Source organism: Leptosomus discolor, chromosome 9 (assembly GCF_034619465.1).
Source record: "Leptosomus discolor isolate bLepDis1 chromosome 9, bLepDis1.hap2, whole genome shotgun sequence".
Lineage (NCBI taxonomy): Eukaryota > Metazoa > Chordata > Aves > Leptosomiformes > Leptosomidae > Leptosomus > Leptosomus discolor.
The window spans coordinates 12,890,112-12,905,129 of record NC_141399.1 but is presented as its reverse complement, the minus strand read 5'-3'; the positions used below and the strand labels follow the sequence as shown (position 1 = coordinate 12,905,129).

At 51.2% G+C, this 15,018-nt stretch overlaps 1 protein-coding gene across 2 annotated transcripts in view; it reads left to right on the top strand.

The window, feature by feature from the left end:
- PLXNA1 (plexin A1) overlaps positions 1 to 8,348 on the top strand; it is a 105,040-nt gene extending 96,692 nt beyond the window's left edge. For both annotated transcript variants that reach the window (XM_086470401.1, XM_086470400.1), the window contains exons 29-31: positions 922 to 1,134; positions 4,612 to 4,762; positions 8,253 to 8,348. In XM_086470401.1, the coding sequence (XP_086326527.1) occupies positions 922 to 1,134; positions 4,612 to 4,762; positions 8,253 to 8,348 (460 nt within the window). The remainder of the gene's footprint in view (positions 1 to 921; positions 1,135 to 4,611; positions 4,763 to 8,252) is intronic.
- Positions 8,349 to 15,018: the final 6,670 nt, after the last annotated feature.

Genomic DNA, 15,018 nt, shown 5'->3' with positions numbered 1-15,018 from the left:
CGTCTTTCTATATTAAAAGAAGGAGCGAAAGGCAAGGGAGGAAAAAAAAGCCCCGCTCCACAGGGGCTGGGCATGCAGGCTCCTGCATACTAATGCCTGTGCTTATCTCTGGGCGCTAATTCGGTATGTGGAGCTAATTTCTCGAGGCCATTCCCTTCACAAATGAAATATGTACATGCACCCGGTACCCTCATTAGGGAAGTCCTGGTGAATGAAGTGTGTTTTGTCTACGATAAAAGCATTTGCTGGGTGTTGGTGCTGAGGGATGACGGAGCGCAGAGACTTTCTGATGGAGGGAGGCCCTGAGATGCTCCTGGGAGAGAAGAGGGGCAGCAGGATTGGGAAATGGAGGCATGGAGGGTGGCACATGTGTCAGTATGCCGCAAACATCCAGTCAGTGGCTGGCCAGGAGACCTGCTGCTCTACGGCTGAGAGCTTTATTTCCAGCATCAGAGGCTGCCTAAATTCTCCTCTGGTGTTAAATGTGCTAATGAGTCCCTTGAGGAGTCCAGTTAACTCCCTTCTCCAACATGGGAGATGTGTGAAATGCCACATGGCACCTTCGAAGGGATTGTTGATGTGAGGGAAGGTGATCGTGCGTGGTTTGACCCATGGGCTCAGAGAGGGCTCTTCAGTATGAGTGAATCCTTGGAGAAACCCTAGGTCTGTGCTGCTGTAGTTTGCCTTTGGAGACGTTGGCAGGGCTGAGGAATTTCTCCACAGCAACCTGTGGCCATGTGGGGGTGGGCAGAGGGGAATGGCCATTTACCCCAGGATGCTTGTATCCCTGGGGTGCTGGGAAAAGCAGCCTGCCCAGTGCTGGGTCAGGAGCTCCTTTGCCACAACTGGAGGTGCATGTGTGTGCCAGCTGCCCTGTTGGGCTTGGTTCAGGTGCTGACTCCTGTTTCCTTCATCCCTCAGTCTACCTCTACGTTTTTGGGTGAATGTGATTAAGAACCCCCAGTTTGTGTTCGACATTCACAAGAACAGTATTACTGATGCCTGCCTATCGGTGGTGGCTCAGACATTCATGGACTCCTGCTCAACTTCTGAGCACAAGCTAGGAAAAGACTCTCCCTCCAACAAACTACTGTATGCCAAGGACATTCCCAACTACAAGAGCTGGGTAGAAAGGTGAGTAGACTTCAAAATAGCTCCTTGCTTCACCTGGAGGGCTTACAGTGGACGTATGTGGGTGTGGGGACTTGGGTCATTGGGAGGACTTCTCTTGGCAGCTGTCTGAAGAGGGACCATACTAATGCTTGTAGAAGGTGATCCTCTCACTTGGGAGGTGATACTTTCTCGTGGTTGTCTCCTGGGATGAGTTTGCAATGACTGTTTAACAGAGCCATTTATGACTTGCTTAAGGGATGCTAAAAGAAATGTTCTGTTTTAGAGCGTGTGATGTTTTCTGTTGTAAAAACTTGGTCTGTGCTGGGGAATTGCTAACACCTCCCTGGATTGCTTTCAAAGACCAGTGAGAAGTCAGCCTTGGACTAGAGAACTGCCTGTTTTGTACCGTGACAGTACATGCAAGTTTTGCTGAAATGGTTGAAAATTACCATTTCCCATCTCTCATTCATCAGTACACCTCACCTGGGATTCTGATGAGAGCACATGCTCTGAGGCAGTGCTTGGGCTGCTGTTGCTGTGCTGAGGAGCAGGTCCCCTGACTCCTTCCGACACCCTCCACCCTCACTATTAGCTGATGAGAGACATCCTTCTGCCCTGCTGAATTAACGCAGTATTAAAAGTTCAGGGTTTGAATGCTACTGATTGCAAATTGATGCGTTCGGGCATAGTGCTGTGTTTGGCTTTATCCTTTTGGGAGAGAAACCTAGGAGATGTCCTCCAAAGCCCTCCAGATAGAGCCACTGTTAAAATACTGCTGTTTTGTAAAGTGGGACTTCATCAAGCTTAAAAATTGGCAGATTTCAGGATGTTGATGCAACTTTCCCCTTTGTGGTGACATGATGTGCTATAGATCATGCTCCTTTTTTCATTTTTTAACAGAGGACCCTTCTGTTTTTCAGCATCCAAATACAGAATGAACCAAATGAAAGATGTCCAGGCAGCAATAAGTGTCATATTCTCTAGTTTGCAAGCTCTTTGTAGCCTAAATCATCCTTTGGATGCTATCTTGTACACAGTTATTTTTGTTGCACCATTGGCATGCCTGGTGCTTTGCAGGCAGGTACAAAGACAAGTTTCTTCCCTCGAGGAAGACAGGGTTTGGATCAGAAGAAAAGGTGCCCCTGAAATATGATGGCTGAGACGACAGAGAGCTGCATGGTAATAGCAGCAGGTTCTTTGCAGGGGGCTGGATGGGGCTTTGGAGTGGGGTCCCATAGGAACATCACAAACTTCATAAGGTGAATTTCTTTGACCTTGCCATCTCTGTGACAAAAATATTCAGCTCTGTGTGTGCCCAGAGAAAAAACAGTATAAAACCATTCCAGAGCTGAATGTTGGTCTAGACTTGGTGTGTCCCTGGGGAGGAGGTGGGAGATCTCATCGGTGGCACATGTTCCTGCCATCACTTACCACCGGTACGGTCCCAGAGGCAGCCAAGCAGGGGGCAGAGCTGCCCCGTGCAGGCTGTGACTCCGTCTCCTGCTGCTCCTCTGCTGCGGGGTTTTATGGCATAATCAGCGTTTCTGGCTTTTGGCACGGTTATCGTCACAAAGCTTTGCAGAGGCAGGATGGGAGTGATGTGAGGGTGGCTGAGTGGGACTGCTAGTCCCAACAGCAGGTCTGTCTGCTGCCGTGATTCAGGCACCAGCTGAAAAAAGGGCATCCTGCCAGTTGGAGGCAGGAATAGCACAGTAAAGGGCTGGGGAAGTGGGAAGCCTGGGGAAACCCAAGGGGACTGCTGCCAGGGTCATGGCTGTGGTGAAACATCTGCATGTTACCTGGACGTCTTGTGGCAGCCACAAAAGCTTTCTTCAGCAGTCTGCCTTGTACGTTCATCTCCCACGAGTCCCTCCCAACAGGGGCCTTCGCCAGGGTGGCCAGGAGGATCGCTACGGGTTTTCTTGGCTAATCAAGGCTGTCTGGAACTGAGAAGGCTGGGCATAGTGTCCCTAATATTCCTCAGCACAGGTAGAAGTAATGTCAGCTTTAGGAGACATCACTCTGGGGGGTCATCTCTCTAGCGGCGTTGCAGATCTCTTAATGCCTGGTTTAGTCAGAGGTCCTCACCTCAGGCCACTGCTCTCTTGACAGCATCCAGGAAATCTCTTGCATCATTTTCTGGGTGTGAATGAGCCTCCTCGTAAAAACTGCCCAAGTATTTTATCACTAGCTGAGTTCAGCGCCGTGGGATGGAGTGAATCCTCGTATTCATCTCCTCAAGTGGTCTTGCTGCCATCTGCTCCTATCCAAGTGCTTCAGCCGTGTTCCATCTCAGCGTTCGGCTGATGATGCTAATGATGCTAATCACTGTACCAGAAACTTCACTGAGTGAGGAGTCATGAGGAGTAAAGCAAACCGTGGAGAGACTGGCACTCTGTATTTCCAGGTGGTGGGAGCGGCCAGGGCTTGTTTGCTGTGGGTAGGGTTTCTTTTTTAATAGAGGCCTGTGGACACAACCCTGGTTTCCAAAAGGACCTCAGCAACCAGTCCATTGGTGCATCTGCTTGGTGTAACCCTCCTGCTGCGGTTTTGATGTCCCTGGGTTTTGTTGAATATCCTATTGGATATTCTGTTTTTCCACTACGATTCTGGACCGTATAAGCTGTGGCTGAATTTCCCTGTATTTGCTGAGCATATCAGTGAGGCAGCTGTGGGATAGGACTGCAAATTGTAAGGTGCCCTAGGAAATGTGAGGTGGTATCCTGCTGGTAGCAACCATCAGAGAAGCACAAGGAAGGCAGGAAAGCACCAAGTTGTCTGACCCAGGCATGCCCTAAGACATCAGCTACTTCCTCTGCTGCCCAGGGCCCTTTGAGTTCACAGACGTGTCTGCAGAACCTCGGTTTCTACTGAATACGAAAGCTCCTTGTCGCTTTTTGGTGAGCAGTAACTTCTGAGCATGGCCAGCGGCAGTCATAGGCTGTGTTGAATGCTTGTTGCGGAGAGAGACATAACCACATGGGCGTGTATCACTGCAAGGGCTGGATGTGAACCTCTCTCGTGTTCACGCACCAAGTGTTTAATTGCATGCAAAGGGGCATCGTTGGCTTTAGTGACACCGTGACCTTAGGAGAGTGGTAGCGAAGCCTTATGTGTTGCTGCAGGCATGGAGGATTCTGGTGGATGCGGTTTGGTGGAAAAACATGCCAATGGGGTGGGAAGGAGGAAAAACGTGTGGTTTAGGAGAGGGTAGGAAATCCCTCAGAGCAGTGATTTTGGGCTTCCCAGCGTGGTGTGGTGGGCTGGGCTGGGCTGGGTGCTGCTCCATCAGGAGCGTGTTTCTAATGATGCTGGCTGCTCCGCAGAGTGCTGAGAGACCTCTTGATGAGCAGCGGTGTTACAACGGGTCACAGCTCAGAGGCAAGATGCTCTTTACCTTCCCACTCCAGTGGCTGTTCTCGGCAAGCGTTGCGGCAGGGACCCATCCCAGTCTGTCTGTCCCTATTTCTGACACACTCTTCTGTTTCTCCTTTGCAGATATTATGCAGATATAGCTAAAATGCCAGCGATCAGTGACCAGGACATGAGCGCATACCTGGCAGAGCAGTCGCGGTTACACCTCAGCCAGTTCAACAGTATGAGCGCGCTGCACGAGATCTACTCCTACATCACCAAGTACAAGGATGAGGTAAGAGACAGCAGTGGAGAGTCAAGCCTGGGCTGCAAGCTGTGTCCTTTTGCCCATGTTTCTGCACTCCCCTGCTTTTTCCTGTAGAAAAACACCTCGTGAAATGCATGAGAGCAACATAGTCCATATTTGTGCTTGGACTGGCGGCAAGGAAAGGTTTGGGAGGTGTGGAGCCAGGTGCTGGTGTAGGCAGCTCTTCATTCCCTGTATTTTCTGCAGTGAGTAATGTGGGAAATAGCTATTTTTCTACATATTTGGTACATGAGCTCCACAGGGCTGTAGAGTTTGCAGCGTTATCTCAGTGTGCCTGCTCTATCTGCCGACGACGACCTAGTGCTGTGGCTGTACCAACACCGTGTGATTATACAGGCGGCGTCTGGCTCTGCTCCCTGGGGATGCTAGAGGATGTGGTGGCCTCTTCAGTGCTTGCTTTGTAAACATCAATAAGAATGGTTAAAAACCGCTATTGTAATTTATACAAATTAACTTTGTAAAGCACTGCTCAAATCCACACCCTGCATCTTTTTATTAAAGCAGTAAAATATGGATCTATACATATAACATAATAGTATAGGTTTTATTGTCTCAATAAAGGAGATTGATGACTGTGTGTGAACAGTGGCTTATTTAGGTGACAGAGTGCCAGAACATCGCCTCGCTTGGAGCAGGCCGGGAGAGCCAGCCTCTTGCCCCGCAGGGAGAGGAAATGGGGTTCCCGTCGTACCCTGCAGCAATCCTGAGAGGCCTCTCCCAGTGCTTCTTTGAGGTTCCATGGGCAGGTCGTAGCAGACCTGGCCCCTGGGTCTAAGGGCAGCACTGGGACCATGGTGATGGAAACCCTTGTGGAGCTAGGTGCTTTGCAGGAGGGAGGAAGAGGAGGGCCTGGCTTGCCTACAGGGATGGAGGGAAACCCTGGTGCTTGGGAAGGTGGTGTGTGGTAGTCATCAGGCAGATGGTGGCCATGTACTGATGACCATGCTGATGGGACTTCCATGCCACTCCCCAAACAACTAGATGGCACCCCATAACTCCGTGTGATGAGTTGGCTGTGAAGGGTTTCTGGGGTTGTACAGTTTGTACAACAGCTCTGTGGGTACCGTGAGAGTGGAAGAGGAGCAGTCTGGAGGATCTAGATCTGCTGTGGGGCAGCCACCTTCCCTCAGCCATCATCAAGTGCTTGCTTCCTCAAGGCTAAAAGTCTCCCAAACCTTAAATAAATCCTCCATGCCCTGGGTGAGGGCAGGGAGGGGACCATGTGGCATTAATGAGCTGCTCTTTAAGGACACAGGTCCTCTTCTTGCCCACTAATGGCAGCCTGACATCTGTTGAGTGTCTTGCTGTCACTCGCTCTCTGAGCATCACAAGTGTGTTCACAGCTCTCAGGAACTTCTTCTATTATTTGTAATGGGATTAATAAATCGCAGCTGTTCCCTTTGTTTGTTTTCATTCATTAAGCACAATTATATGCAGCCCGATTGCACCCTCTTTGATGCAAAATGGGAGAGAATAATTTTTCCTGTTGTTCAGTGCAATAATATGCTGTCATTGGCTGTGGATGAAAATCATAATTAATTTTCATTTGGGTACTTGCATCTTAGTAATCAGTGGTCCTGGCTCCTTACAGCAGGTGACAAACCTGGGTCTCTCTCTACACTCGGCACAGGTTTCCTTTGCCTGCATTGTTTCCTTAAGGCTGAGATAAAAGAGGAGCAAATAAATGCAGGAGCAGGTTGTGAATCTTTCGACACCTCAGCATCCCAGGGTACGCAGCTGTCTTATCAGGAGAGACAGAGGAGGTTGATGGGGGGACTAGGCTCCTCTTCCGCTTCTCAGACCAATCTCATTTGGTTCCAGCTCAGCCACCTTTCAGGCACGTGGGGTTTGGATTTCTGCGTGAGTGCTATTATAGATATTTTATTCCATGCGTAGCATGATGGCTGACAGCGGCTGTGGACATGGATGGCAGGGGAGTGTCCCTGGTAGCAGATTTGTGGCAGGGACTAGGAGCTCTCACGAGTCCAGCTGTAGCCCAGGGTGGTTGCTGCCAGGGGAGGTAAATCAGATGTGCCTGGCTTTTGCTGGTGAATTTTCCTTTCCTCGGGAGCTGATGCCAGTGTCAAGATGCACCTTTCCTCTTTCCTTTGGGAAGAGACTCTCCATTGGGCATCTCTTGACTGCCCCAGCAGAAAGGGACCAGCCTGGAGCTGTCCCAAAAAGTGTGGCGGAGAGCCAGAGCCTGATGGTGGCTGGAGGCTGCTGCATGGCAGCATGGTGGATGCTGCACAGCACGCCCCGTGTGCCGCTCCACAACCCGCCGGTGCTGCAGCAGCTCTTAATCAAAGGGAGCTGATTCCCCATTAAGAAGTTACCTGTAGGGCTCCTGATGGACTTTCCCTGCCTCCTAGTAAGTCTATTAATTATACAACAGTTTGTTTCCAATTATGCAGCCAATGAAATGGTTAATCAAGTCCCCTTTGACGGATGTCTTGATATTTAATTGCAAAAAAATTTGCTCTCTCAACTAGCTCACCCGAGGAGATGAGATTTCTGTCAGGTTTGTTTTTTTCAATCAGCCTTTCTGCTCTGCTGGCATGATGTTAGTGAGACGAGACTCCTGGCTGCTGGGAGGGCAACTGCCCCTTCATCTTATGCTTCATTACTCCGTTCTCCCCACTCTGAGCCTCGCCCTCCACTCTCCGGCTGCCGCCAGTCCTTCCCCAGCCCTGGGGGCATGGCCACATCCAGCCCAGGGCAAAGGACCGTCTCTCCACCCTGCCATCTGTCATCTCGGCCAGCAGCTTGTTTAGAGAAAAGGGGGTTTCAAAGGAGGAGAGTCTTCCTTGGGTGTCTGTGGTGCACCCCTTGCACAGGACCGAGGGCTCCCAGAGAGGCAGGCTTTGCTGGTGCATCCATCTGATGTCCCCCTCCATCACCCCAGTGTTCCCCTGTTGTCAACCTTGGGGAGAGATGAGCGGGGTTTTACAACTGGTGGCAGCTGAAGCCTCACGGATTTGGTCTTTTTGTGCTTGTGGAGCCAGTTCATGACTTGATCGTGGTCTCTGAAATGCAGCCTCTGCCTGCCTAGGACATTAGAGCTTTATTGGAGTCACGGACGTAGTGGGAAGGTGGTGTTGTCTTGGTTTTGGTGTTTACCCTCCGTTTGATGATGGGTGTTCATTTTGTTCATTTCCTCACGTGCAGGTTGGCCAATTGTTAATACCAAGCAGGTCCAGTGTTACTGCAGCCCCTTGGGGGTCCTGGGAGGCTCTGTCTGTGGGGTGGCAGCACCCAGAGCAGAGTCCTCCACTTCGCGCCTCCTTCAGCCCTTTCCTGGCCCTGTTAGGGATGGGAACAAACACGTGCCACTTCCCATGGGGCCACATCCCCATGGCCTGATGCCATCCATGAGCCAGCGCGGCCACGGGCAACAAGGAGCCACTTTGGGCAGGAGGGCATCTCCTCACCCTCTCTTCTCCTCTCTCTCCCCCAGATTTTAGCCGCGTTGGAGAAGGACGAGCAAGCCCGGAGGCAGCGGCTGAGGAGTAAGCTGGAGCAGGCGATCGACACAATGGCCTTAAGCAGCTGAGAAGGCGGCGGCGCGGTGCCAGCATCCCGGGCAGCGGAGGCGGCAGGAGGGAGGGCCGGCCAGCGGCAGCCGCGGGCAGAAGAAGACTTTGGGGCTGGGGCCGGCCAGACCCGCGGGAGCCGCCGCGCCTCTGCACGCTTCCCACGAACGAACAAGGAAACCTCGCGCTTTAGCGGAAAAAAACCCCAAATCCCGACGACAGCAGCAACATCGATAAAACCCCCCGACACACACACAACCCCCCCCAATGCAACCGGGATGCAGCAGGGACCTTGCAGAGAGGCGGTGCTGGGCGGAGGAGAAGGGGGTCGCCTGCCCCATGGACCCGCTGGGCATCCCTTGCCCAGGCAGAGCCCCTGAGCCCCAGGGGCTTTCTAGGACGGCGTTTGGATGTTGTTGTTACTTTGGTGGAGGGAGGGTGGGTGGGCTCCAATTTTTACTGTACTTGACTTGCTCTCCCCTCCTTCCCCCCAGCTGTCTGGCCCCTCTCCTCCTCCTCCTCCTCCTCCTCTCTCTTTTTCTGTCTCTTCCCCCTTCTCTTTCTCTCTGGCCTTCTGCCACTAGTGTTAACTGCTATATTTGCACAATTTACATGAGACAAACAAAATTTTTAATTTAAAGAAAAAAAATTATAACAAAAAATGGGAGGGGAAAAAAAAAGGTTCTAAATTTTTGCAACAAACTAACAAAAATGGTTTTAAAAAATAAGCTAAAGGACTGATACTGGGGAGATTTGGGGGTGGGGGCAGTAGGGGTAGGCAGGAAAGGGAGAAATCCCTGAGCTTTGATATTTCTAAAATATGTCCTGTGCCATGTTTTATTTGAATGTTGTTTAGTGCGAAAAAAAAAAAAATTGAAAAAAAAAAAAAGGTGGGAGTTCTGTTAGCTGAATAGATGCTCTTATTTAAGTGCTGCTGGAGGGTTCTGGAGGTCATGATCAGAGAGGAAGGGAGATCCCAAGGTTGTTTTTTCTTTTCCTGGGGGATCACTGAGGGATGGTCGGTATTTTGTTGAGCTTGTCCTCGTTTTCCTGGTCTGCTGGCTGCAGGGAGGTCTGGGCAGCGCCGCCCACCCCTGCCTGTCCCAGGATGGTACGGGGCAGAGGATGGCTGTGGGGGCTTGGGGGCCTTTGGGAAGGTTCATGGAGAGCCAGCCTGCGTTTTTTTGGCAGATTCCCTGGCACTGGAGCAGCCTTAACGAAGCCCCTTTATTTTTTTTTTACCCCATCGTCTTTTTGTGCTGATGCAGGGGAAGGGACCAGATCCCCTGGGAAAGGGTAGGCAGGTCCCATGCGTCTCCTGACTGGGATCCCACCCCACCCCACCCCCCCCCCCGGCAAACCCTGCTGAGTGACCAGCCCATGGAGGGACTGGGATGCTTGGCCGCCTTGGGACTGTTGCCCACTCTTCCACCCGGGAAACCCAAGTGTGTGCAGGACTTTCCACGCAAGATTGACCTTTCTTTCTCTGTCTTTTCCTTCTTTCTCCCCCTTTCTCTCCTCGCTGTCACCCCATCTCCCCTCCGCTGCCTCCGCCCTGCTGGGGGGTTCGCTGAAAGCCCGAGGTCTCTCCCTCGGCTTTGAAATGTCAGATCCTCGCGGGTTTGTGCTTTCCAGAGATTAAAAGGTGCCGAGTGCTGCCCCAAATGGCAGCAGGTGACCAAAAACTTCCAAAAAATGGGCAAACCCCTTTCCTTTTCTGTACCGAGAGCTCCCGTTGCTGCTCGGGCCACGGCAGACAGGGCCAAACTCTGCCAGGAGCGGGTGGCTGTCAAAATCCAAGTGGAAAGAAGCCCAGCTGATTTCTGTCCGTTCCCTTAAATCACAAGTTAAGGGGGGGAGAGGGAGAAATAATGAAGTTTTTAATTAAAAAAAAAAATAATAAAAGTGTGTATATATATATATGTGGTTACAATCTAATTCTCGTGCCCCAGTGGGGTGCTGTATAGTTAACTGAAGGAAAATCGAACCAATATAAATATGAAATGAATTTACACAGCCAGTTAAAACAAAACAAACAACAACTACAAAAAAAAAAAGGATACCAAATGGTCTGGAAGAAATTTCCAAGCCTTTCTCACCATGCAGAACAATCGTTTGAAGCCTGCACATCTCTCATTATGTGGTAATTTTGTTTGGTTTTGTTTGTTTTAATAAGGAGGGAAAGGAGAAGATGCTGATTTAAAAAAAAAAAAAAACCCAAACAACAACAAAACCCAACCACAGCAGCAAAACTATGTTTGAAGAAGTAATAATTGTTTCCCAAACCTACGAACCCCGAGCTGTCACTGGATTTCTGAGAGCTGTGGGCTGTTGCATGACTGTGCTAGATTTTAGTCTGAGTTGATCTTTTTAAGAAACAGAAGAAAAAAAAAAACCATAAAACAAAAAAACTGCAAGTGTTGAATATTAGAGGTTTGTTTAGACCTGTTACCTATTTTTTTTATTTGAAATTAATTTGTTCCTTTCTCGTCCAAAAGAAAAAAAAAACACAACAAAAAGCAAAAAGAAAGACTTCAGAGGTTCACGTTCGCATCTCAAATGTGATACTCGGAGAGCCTTAAAGGACAGCTGTGTGCCCGCCCACCCGCCCCACGCCAGGGCCACTGCCGGCTGCCAGCGTCTCCCTGGGTGCTCCAGGGGGGGTCCCTCGGGGGGTTTCTGCGGAACTCACTGCTGTGGGGGCAGAGGGGTGCCTGCAGCGCCCTTTGGTGCAAGGTTTGGCCCAAAGCTGCTTCCTCAAGGCGCTGCCGGCTGGGCGGCATTGGCAGAGGTCCTGGAGATCACCTGGAGGATGGTGGCCGTGCGTTGGTGGTCACTGTGATCTGGTGGAAGGGGAGCAATTCCTTTGAAGTCTCTTATCTGAAAGTGGCGTGTGTCCTGCCTGTTGCGGTGGTAAGAGCCTCTTGGGGAGCTTCGGTTGCTGTTGAGGGAGCCAAGTGCGTAGTTTTTGTGGTGATTGAGAGGGGGTGGTGGGGCCCTCCCCATTGCTGGTTGGAGGGGATGGAGATGTGTCTTGAAGAGCGTCTTCCTGAAAATTTCCTTGTTGGCGAACGAGGGCTGGAAGCACAGTTAAGAGCAAAGGGTTTGTAAGCCTGTTGCTTTCCTGGCAGCAATGCTGTGAGTGCTCCCTCAGCCAGGATGGAGGGACAGGCGAGTTTCTTGGCCATGGAGGGCCTGGGTTGTATCTGAGCAGCAGAGAGGTTACTGGGGAGGGCGGATTCTGGGCTCCCCTTGTGCTGTGGCCTGGGTCTTCCTGCCCCATGGTGATGCTGAGAGCCCACAGTGTGGTCCCAGGGATGGATTCCCTTTGGCTTCCTCCTGGGTAGCTTTGGGGTGTCTGTGGTTTGCTCCACCAAAGGATCCCCCCGCGCACCTCCCCACCCCTCCAGGGTACTCTTCCTGCCTCTAATGGGGATGGTGGCTGTCGGTGAGGTGGGCATTGCAACGCTGCCCACAGCCTCTGGCGCTTCTTGGTGCTACCTTTGCCTTTTGCGTGATGCCCAGCGTCCTTAATCGTGCCAGACAGCCTGTCCTTTCTCCCTGGCCACAGCCTGTCAGGGGGCAGAGCCGGGCTGGCCACCCCCATCTAACCCTGCCGAGGAGCGAGGAAAGGCAGGGAGAGGCTGGGAAGCACTCACGGGACTCCTCTTACCACTGGTGTCACCTGTGTCCCAAAATGAGGTGAGATGGAGAAGCATTCCTTGCCCTGAGCCTGCATTTTGGGGAGCTTCCATTCTGCCCCCTGCCATCGGAGGCAGCTGCACCCCGCGGGCTGGTCCCTAAGCACTGCAGCAAGGGGGTCCCTCCCTGCCCCCCTCTGCTCATATTGCCTTTTCTCTTCAGTTTGGGGTTAAAAAAAGAAGTGCAGTCCAGCCTCAAATTGTCCCCTGTGCCTGACCCCGATGTCCCCCTCTGGCAGGAGCCCTATGCCGCCCTGGGACTGGCCCCAGCCTGGGGACGGGGAGCAGGGGGACAGGTGGCAGGACCCGCCGCCCCCCCCCCCCCCCCCCCCCGGCTCATCTTCTCCTGACCAAAGCGCACAATGAGCTGTCCTTTAAGAAAGCAGGGGGAAATCTAACGCAGACCTGGCGAAAGGCAGAGAATTATGATAGTTTAAAAAAATTAAATGGGGGGGAAAAAAAGTAAATCCGGAGTCCTGATTACCTTTCTGTGATTGTTTCAGACTTGAAGCAACAGGCCAGTGCAGCTGGTCGAATGCCCTTTGATTGTGTAAATATCCTGCTATTTCCTATTTTAAATGTTCTTCAGATTTAGTACTTGTAAATAAACACACGCATCAAGGAGAGATTAAACATTTTTGCTAAAGCTGGTGTCTCACCTGTGTTTTTGGGGGCGATGCAGGCAAGAGGAGCAGGTGGCTTTGGGGAAGGGCTGCTCCCAGGAGCAGCAGCCAAATCCTCAGCCATGCCAGGGTGGCATGATGCAAAACAGCATCGGGATGGGCTGGCATCACCGGGGCTGCAGGGTGCATGCGTTAATATGGGGACCCTGAGCTGTGGCTGTTACACCCCCAAAGCAGCCCTGGGGGCTGCTCTGGGCACTCGGGGTGGGGGGGATTTGGGCAGTCAATATATGTGGGGTGGGAGGGGGCTTCTGCATCAGCCACTGTGCTGAATGGTTTACAGTGAATTGTTTCAAACTGATTTCACTCGTCGCCTTTTGAAGTGCTCAGAGCTGCTGATCAGATGAGGAGCTGAATCCATTACGCTGCAAGCAGGAAGAGGTAAATACCTGCCTGGCTGCATGGCCACTCGCTGGGGTCAAAAGAAGCCAACCAGGGCTGGGACAGCTTCGCTTCTGCCTCTCTGCCATCCTGGTCCTTCCTCCCGTGGGGATGTAATTGGGGTGACAGCACAAGTGCTTGGGGATGGAGGGAAGAGGTGCACGGTGGTGGGGTGATGCTGCAGTAGTGGCTGTGCAGGCTCTGCACGCTGTAAGGAATCCTGTTGTCCAGCTCCTGGTCCTTGTCTTCGAGCTTTGCAAAGCCACTTTATCACCCCATAACTCTGGGTTTCTCCAAACTGCATTATAGGGTGTGCAGGATCCTAAAGCAAAGCACCAGGAGAGGAAGCCCAGGCCAGCAGCCGGCCACTATGGCACCCTCCTCATGGTGGTGGCCTTCTCCACTGATGCTGGGTAGCCACTGCAGGCATGGGGGCACATTCCCAGGTGAGTTTGTGGGGTGCATCCCCAGGGTGTGGGGTTGGGAACAAGGCTTTGCTCAGCACACAGACCAAAATCACACAACTTAAGCTGCCTTTTTAATTTTCTTCTTTCCTTAGCATCTTACCTTTCTGTGGCCAAACTCCTGAGGGTTTGGGCTGTCAGGGCTAGCTGTGTACTGTGGATCCTAAATGCATCTTTTCTCTGCATTTAGTATATGCATAAACTGGATGTTTTTTCTGTTTTCTCCTGCAGTTTTCCTACTCTCCAGCAAGAAGACATCAGCAGCAAGTATTAAACCTCCACTATTTTAGCCATAGTGCCATTAAAACAAACATTGATCTGATCTTTTCTATCTTAAAAAAAAAAAATTCTTTTACTAACGTTTCAAATGTTTAAGAAAATCACATTTGAATGGATTTTTTTTCATGTTTCTGGAAGGACTTAACAGAGGGCAATGGGAAAAACACCCTCATCTCCCCAAATTTTGTGGCTGCAAACACCATCCTGGTGGCTGCATGGGAGCTGGTGGCAGCTGAGCATCAGGCAGGTGAGTGCCATGCTGGGTATGGAAACAGTATTTAAATAACATTTTTCAAATGTTTTCTGTCCAACATAGTGTGGCTTTCATCGCTTTTGGGGTCTTTTCAAGGCATAGGGGTGAGGGTCTTTCCCTGAAGAGTCAGGCTGGGTTTCCATGGTGGCACACACTCGTTGGATGTGTTGGAGGGGAGCCCACACTCCAGCCTGCAGCAGCCCCCCGGCAGTGCAGGAAGCCTAGCCAGCTCCTCTTGTCCCCTCAAAGACTCACCTCCTCGGGCGTTCAGTGCTGTTGGGTTCCCTGCCTTCCCTGGGGACAACAGTCATGGATTCTCTCCTGCTTTGAGTCGAAATTTCTTACTGGAGGACACCTGTGTGCCTCAACAGGGTGAAGAGAGGGGAAGGGGTGACCTCGGCACCCACGTGGGACATGCTGTTCTCCTCATAAACCCTCTTGTTGGACCTTATTGCTTTACTCTGAGTCCTTTGTAGGCAGGATTTTTTGGGTGTTTTTTTCCTCCTCCTTAATATTTGCTCTATTGTATTGCTGGGGAACAAAAGCTCAAAAACCTCCTGGTTGGCAAAATAAATAAATATCTAGTATTTCACTATTGCCAGGATGTTCTTCAATACAAATTGTGCCAGTTTTCCCAAGGAGTAAGAGCTCCTGGCATGAAGCCAGGGCCTCCAACGACAGCTACAAATGTCTTTGTTTGCCTCCTCAGTTCTAGTGCAGAGCTAAGCAGAAAAAGATTATCGAGGCCTGCAAATGATTGTGTAATCCACAAATGCACTTTATTTGATTAAATGATAAAATGTGAACCTTCCAGCAATAACACACACCGCTGCTGCCTGAGACGGCGGTAATCCAGCACATCCGCGGCAGCCGCAGCGTGCCCGGAGCCGGCTGGGGCTCGGCAGTGAAGGCAGCCTGCTCCCTGCGGC